At 53.5% G+C, this 7,287-nt stretch overlaps 1 protein-coding gene across 1 annotated transcript in view; it reads left to right on the top strand.

Moving 5' to 3' along the window:
- Positions 1–7,287, top strand: part of FSTL4 (follistatin like 4) — a 630,434-nt gene that overhangs the window by 386,721 nt on the left and 236,426 nt on the right. Inside the window, exon 5 of the mRNA XM_024124790.3 lies at positions 5,042–5,290. Coding sequence (XP_023980558.2) covers positions 5,042–5,290 — 249 coding nt within the window. The remainder of the gene's footprint in view (positions 1–5,041; positions 5,291–7,287) is intronic.

The raw sequence follows: 7,287 nt of genomic DNA, 5'->3' as shown, positions 1-7,287 counted from the left end.
AGCGGTACTGATGAACCTAGTGGCAGGGCAGGAATAAAGACGCAGACATAGAGAATGGACTTGAGGACATGGAGAGGGGGAAGCGGAAGCTGGGATGAAGTGAGAGAGTAGCATGGACATATATACACTACCAAATGTAAAATATATAACTAGTGTGAAGCAGCTGCATAGCACAGGGAGATCAGCTCAGTGCTTTGTGACCACCTAGAGGGGTGGGATAGGGAGGGTGGAAGGGAGATGCAAGGGGGAGGGGATATGGGGATATATGTATATGTATAACTGATTCACTTTGTTATAAAGCAGAAACTAACATACTATTGTAAAGCAGTTATACTCCAGTAAAGATGTTAAAAAATATAAATAAATAAAGTAAAATGAAAGCCCCCCCCCAAAAAAAAGAAGGCTTCCCTGACCTCAGATGAAAGCCGGCCCACTGCAGCGCCCTATTTAACTCCTTCCTGGCCTTTTCCCCAGCCCACATTTGTCTTGTGTGTGTGTTTGCCTGTTCACGCTCTCGTGTGTCTTCTTGCACTGTACTATCAGTGCCCTGAGGACAATGTCCCAGTCTGCCTTGTGTCCCCAGCACCTAGAATAGGGTCTGGCCCATGGGAGGTGCTCCGTAAGTATTTGTTGGATGAATAGGTGGTTGGAGGGCTGGCCGGCAGGCACTCCTGAAGCACCCGGTTGTTACCACCCACCCCATCTGGTGTGTAGAAACTGCACTGGCTGCAGACCTGGGTCTCTGCCTGGCTCTCGCACAAACCCAAATTCTGCCAACACTTCCAAGGCACTTGCATGGTCTCTGCTAAACAGAGTCAAAGTTTACCAGACGCTCTGTCTCCAGACCACCTTGGGCATGTCTGGGGCTATGAGGTAGGGACATGTACTGGGACCATCACCTTCAGCCCTTGGCTGATACAGCCCACATAGCTACACCTCTGTGCACACGCCACTCTTCACTCTAGGTCTTTAAAGAACCTGACCATGACACAGGATATGGGCTGCAGCTCCCCGGTGGATCCATATCAATGCACAGAAAATAAAGCATATAATCTGTGTGTTAGGGGCTATGTCTGCTGACAGGTGGGCCCCTCATTCCTGTACAAATACCTTCTGTCTGCAGAAGCTGGAGACCGCTGCAGTGCCAGACAGGGGTTCACGGCAGGCAGCAGTGAGGCCATCAGCGTGCAGGGTGGCAGGTACTTGGGGCTGCACCTGTCGCCTCTCGTCTTCCGTGTCCACGTCCCATTCTTCTTGGCCTTGAGCCCTGCAGAGTGTGCAGCCACCGTAGAGCCAAGCCATCGCCTCACTGTGGCTTTATGGAGGGGTGGGGCAAAGTAGTGGGCGTCTCAGCCCCAGCCCTTTGCTGGGACACTGAGGCCAGCCGGAGGGGGCCTAGGCAGCACCACCCACAGAGACCTAGAATGACCTCCGCAGGCTGGGAAAGGGGAGGGGCTCCCCTCAGTAGGCAAGCCAAGGACAAGTTCTCAGGTGAAATGCTGCCCTGGGCAAACATGCCCGAAGTGGAATTAGCATCCCAAAGCGGAACTCGAAGGGCACGATCCCTGAGAGGGGAGAGCTCACTGGTTTACTCTGTGTGAAGAACCAGTTTCAGAGACTGAGTCAGAGTTTGGGGGCAAAATAACTGAACTGTCTGTGCTCTGTGCTGTGGTCAGAGGTGAGAAACCAAGGAAGGAGGCTTCCTGCTCTGGGCGAAGGAGGAAGGCTTCTCCCTCTGATCCCTCCCCTGGGGTCAGGCGGGCTTGACTCGACCTCGGCTAACCTCCACCACCTGCAGATCCCTGGTCTGTGGCGGTCAAATCGAGAATCCTTATTTGAATTGCAGAGGGAGGCTTTAGCACCGACTGGTACAAATGGACTTGTTTCTTCTGCCACCATCACTTTCATGTAACAATTCCCATGTCTGCCCATGTTCGGTACATTTAATTAGTGTTGAAAAGCAGCTTATTTGGTGAGATGATCAGTTTCTAACCTGGGTAAATGACTTTCTTTATGACTATAAATTAAGCACATTATATCTTTTTCAGGCATCATGGTCGTCCTCATAAATACTGTAGGCAGTTGCTGGCAGTCTCACTTGGTTACCTTTCCCATTACTGTTTTATCATCGTCCTGGTAGGAGGCGGGAATTCATTCTGTTTTCATAACAAGGAGGAAGTGGTGACAAGGGGCTCATTTAATGAAACCACGCTTGGCCGGCGTCTCGGAGGCCAGGGTCAGGACCCCAGGCCGCCCCCGTGCACGGCATTCTCCGCTGGTCAGGGCGCCTACTGGCCACAGACTGGGAAGGGCAGGTGCAGGGCTTTCAAGGTACTTCTGTCTTAATTGCAAATAATTAGGAATCAAATATTTGCCAACAGCCCATTTCCACGTCAGAGAGAACCTGAGTGTTCTTGGCCACTTCGATGAGCACAGGTTGGCACAACTGTTTTCTTAACACTGACCCCTCAGAGCACAGGCTGGGGGAGGCCCTCAGAGCCACACCTGCAGGATGATCAAACCTGGGCGTCGGAAGCGCCACGTGCAGCGCTGGTCCTCAGAGGTGTTGGGTGCAGCCTGGGCATGTGGGCGTCTCAGAGGGGATAGGATCAGGTAGAGAGGAATCTCCCCACCCCCGTCCACAGCTCACTGGCCTTCCATTGATGCCTGCACTGGATTAGGGGGTCTCTGAAGGGCCTCGCTGCACTGCCACTTCTGGTCCTAGTCCCCTTTACCCCAGAGGAGGCCCACCTCTACGGACAGTTGCCTCCCCTTCATGCCTCCATCCCTCCAGCTCCCCACGTGGAGGTGGCAAGGGAGGTACACCCCTGAACAGTCACTGCATGAGGGCCCCTTTCCACCTTCCCATCCCAGCTTCTAGCCTGGGGGTTAAGCATCGAAACAGAGTTAGGGAGGACAGCTTTGAAAACTATTGTGTTTCTTAAATCCTGAGTGAGGGGCAGGCTCAAGAAGACAAAGACCCTGAACCCGTGGGGCATCCTGAGGCCAGAGAGTGGGGCAGACCCTCTCAGGGTCACGGGGCTCAGAGAGGGGCCCTCGGACTGGAGGTGGCAGCAGGCACCTGGGGGAGGAAGTGGACCCCAAGGGTGCATTGGAACTGATGTACCCAGAGAGAGCCCAGTCTGGGCAGGTAGCACAGCCGGGGCAAAAGCACCAAAGCAGGAACTGAAAGACCGGAGGCTCAGAAAGTTGGGCTTTGTTTCTTCAAAATGGGGTGGCTAGTGGGTATCCTTCTCATCCCACAGGGAAGTTTATTAAAATAGTGATACAATGGCAGCACTTTGTGTCCTGGCATTGACTTGGGAAAGAAACAAAGGCTGATATTTTTAGAGCTGGTTAGTTTCTTCCAGTAGCCTCCGGTGCTCTCCAGGATAACCCATTTTCCAATAACCCAGGAGAATCATACTAATCAAACACACTCTGTGGCAAAGCAGCCATAAACACCGTGGGTGAAGGGCCTCCAGCCCAGAGCCTCCCACAGCCGTGTGCCTTGGCTCCCCCCAACCCGTCAGCCTTGATAGGAGGGTGCATGCTGGGGCCAGTGAATGCCACCTAGCCTTCGTGGTGACACGCCAGCAGTTAGCAAAGAGGATAAAGGGGATTCCCACGCCCACTTATACAATCTGCACTTTTATACTGCTCAGAGATATTTTGACCTTCTAGTTTATTATGATTCAAGAAAAAGTCAATATTTCTCAGCTTGCCAAAGCTGGAGGAATTTAAATGAGTTATTGAATCAAGCAGTTAATCTACCAATAACTGACTTTTCTTTTTCTTTTCAAATCTATAATGATGAAAAACAGACTCAACCAAAAACAAGTTTTTTTTCCTTAGGCACTTTAATCCCATGGGGTAGGAGTTGAGGCTGAAAGTTCAGTCTTGACGGCCCAGGCCATTCTGTCTTGCCAATATTTTGAAGAAGATTTAATTAAAACTTAAAAGCAAAGACTTCTGTGCCCATAAAATCTGCATTCATGTTTTAATTTTGTGTGTCTTGATATCCCTTTATAATTCTCAATTTCCTATCTGTTGCCATTAATGCCACGTGGCAATCATCCAGTTTTCTGGACTCTTTGGAGGAGTGTCACGTTGGTGGTAGATGCTTATTTGGCCCTCCATGTAAGTGTACCTTTTCAGCAATAAGCCACTCTACCAGCTGTCCTTCTGCTTTGGTGTGTGAGCTCTGGACACCACTGCCTGAGATCACTATGGGCATGTGTTGGGTGCAGGAGACACACAACAACATGGCAAGTGTGAGACCCAAAGGAACACAGCAGCTGCTGTTTCCATCTCAGCCTTCTTGCCCATGGCTGCAGGCTGCAGTATTGTGCTAGAAAGGACTGAGCAGGGGACAAAGGCTGCTGGTGCCTCCACTGCTGTTGTGTCCTAGGGAACTGTATTCTCCTCAGAGGAATAGGTCAACTTCTGGCCTCCCTGCCTTGGCTGCCCCCCGATCCTGAACACTTAAGAGTACCATTTTCTCCTTACTCCACACTTACTCCTTAGACCCCACCACGGCTCCCCAGTGCCTAACATATCAGACCAAAACGCCTCTGCTTGGCTGGCTGAGTCTATAAGGCAGAACCACGCCTTGCTACCCTTATCACCCCAACCCACACCGTCTCCTCCCAGAGACAGGCAAGTGCTTCCTGCGCTGTGGTTACGGGAGCCTTGGCTCAAGCCCTCTGTCCCTTGGAAAGCCCTCCTCCGCTCAATCAGCAGGGTCCATCGGTACTTTGCCAGCTCCGTGTGGCCCTCTGTTTACTCCTCCCTTCCCGGATGGGCAGGGGTTGTGTCTGAGATGTTTGGCGAGAGCCAGCCAAAAAACCTGGGCTCTACACGGCAGGACACTGCTCGTAGCACTGCCGCCAGAGGGGCAGGGGCTCCACGGGGCGCCCGAGCCCCCAGGCCTCAGCCTCACAGCCTCTGCTCACCACAGCCTGAAAGAGCCACACATGTGGGCCATGCCACATACCCCTGCGTGCTCACGGCTGACCTTCTGTGTTTGTGTGCCTGGCAGGGCTTTCCGGCCACCGTGGGCTGCCGGCCTCCTGCAGGAAGAAGTTCTGCAGCCGCGGGAGCAGGTGCACACTCAGCAGGGAGACAGGGGAGCCCGAGTGCCGGTGCCTGGAGGCCTGCAGTCCCAGCTACATGCCCGTGTGTGGCTCTGATGGGAGGGTTTACGAAAACCACTGTGAGCTCCACCGTGCTGCTTGCCTGCTGGGGAAGAAGATTGTCATCGTCCACAGCAAGGACTGTTTCCTTAAAGGTAGGAAGACGGCTCTCTGCCTCTATGCTCGTGGGTTTTGTCATGGATTTTCTAATGCCCTTCTGACAAATGACCTGGGTGCTGCGTCTTACGGGTTAAATGTGTTTTTAAAAAAAGAGAAAGGGGAAAGAGCCTTAACAACATAGCAGCAGCAGCGCGTGTTCGTTTGTGTCCACCTCCAGAGGCCCCTGCCCTTAGAGGAAGGCCCTGGGAGAGCAGAAGCCAGGGAGGCCCACTAAGCCCTGGGCTGGTGCAGAGCATGTGTCCAGTAGGAACCAGGCTGAAAGGCGCTGCCCAGGTCTCTTGCACAGGGTAGGCGCTGCCCAGGTCTCTTGCGCAGGGTGGGCCCTGCCAGGTGGCGGCAGAGAGCACGCTGGCCCCTCTGGACAGTGTCTCGTGAATCAGGAGACCATGCTGTGTGTAGAATGTGGCCAGATGGACCCCGCAGTCCAGTGGTTCCCAGTATCGTGGGCACTCCAGCTCTGGCCTAGAGTGGTCACCTGGCCTGTCCAGAACACCTCTGAGCAAGATGAGGAAGGCCCTGCAAGGACTTCAGAACGTGTCCATGGAGTTGGGGCCAAAGGGTTCACGCCCTCTGCTGGGCTTGAGTGAGAGGGACAGTGCCAGCTCCCAGTGGATGGTTAAAAGCCTCAAGGGCAGAGCCCATGGCTCTTGGTGCACGAATATAGTCTCAGCACGTGGCTCAGGGCCTTGCACCAAGATGTCAACAACTCACAGATGCTCAAGAATATGAGAGCTAGACCGCAAATTCCCATGTCCATGCGGCCCCAGTGAATGGTGCATGCCACAGCCTGTAGAAATATTTGTGATACTGAACCCAAATGACCACACATGAATAACTTAGACGATGTGAGACGGCAGAAGCAGCACTTGGGCAGGTGGGAACAGGCCCACCGGCCCGAGCCGGGGGACGCTGGAGGTGGGGAGCCCATGTGGGGCTGCATGAGGTCCGAGACTTGCTGTGGGGCGGGGCCGGGAGGGGAGGAGAAAGCCTGGATGGAGCCCCGCTGCAGAGTGCTGGTGACGCTGACAGAAAAGGGCTTCTGTGTGGTCACAGCTGGGAGCCTGGGTGCCCAGAGGGAAGGGCAGAGCTCTGGTCTCACTTGCACAGGCACCAGGACCATGTGGCAGGAGGATTCACGGTGGAGTCCAGGTCTGTGGGCCTTCTGCACCCCGAGAAAGGGCAGCTTTCCCACCTCATCCACGGGCCCTGGCAGCGGGGTCCTGGAGCAGGCGGGTCTCCGGAAAGTTGAGTTTATCTTGTGATGGGAAGTCTTGGACCCTTTCATGGCCATGCTTATGACACGAATGCTGACGTGCTTTAGAAATCATGAGTCCCAATGAGGAATCAAGACAAAATGAGCCCAGGAAAAATGTCCGAGGCCTGGAAGCCCTGACCAGCCCAGGCCTGCCGATGCCTCAGCAGCCGTGAGCACTAAAACACTTGACCACTTGCTCCAGCCTTATTGGCCATGTTGAATTTTTATAGACTGACGTTCCATTCTCCGGTTTCCAGTATCCCCCAACTTGCATCTTTCTAAAGGTTTTTATTTCTGCATCGGAGTGTTCATAGCCTCCCTCACCATCGGTTATTCAAACAGCATTTCTTATGTCACGTGAGAGAAAATCACCCACCACAAAACCTGCCACGGTGAGGGGTGCCGGGGGAGAGCTGGAGAGCGTGCAGGAGGGGCAGGCAGATTAGGTCTTGGTTCTGCTTCGTGCTGATTGAATTTATCCACCGAATCCTTCTGATTCGTTGGGTTTTTAACCGATTTTGTGAATTCCCACCCACTCGAGTTGCAGACAGAGACGCTCTGCAAAACATCCCTTTTTGGTGGAAAGGGGTACCTGCAAAATCTCAGAGGGACCTGGGGTTGCAGCCCAGTTCTGTGACCTTGGGTGCATGATTCCGCCTCTCTGGGCCTTTTCCTCATCTGTAAAAAGGGGCTATTGGCAGTTCCCACCTGCTCCCT

This window comes from Physeter macrocephalus, chromosome 8 (genome assembly GCF_002837175.3).
Source record: "Physeter macrocephalus isolate SW-GA chromosome 8, ASM283717v5, whole genome shotgun sequence".
In the NCBI taxonomy this organism is placed as follows: Eukaryota; Metazoa; Chordata; class Mammalia; order Artiodactyla; family Physeteridae; genus Physeter; species Physeter macrocephalus.
This window is presented reverse-complemented; position numbering and strand designations above follow the sequence as displayed.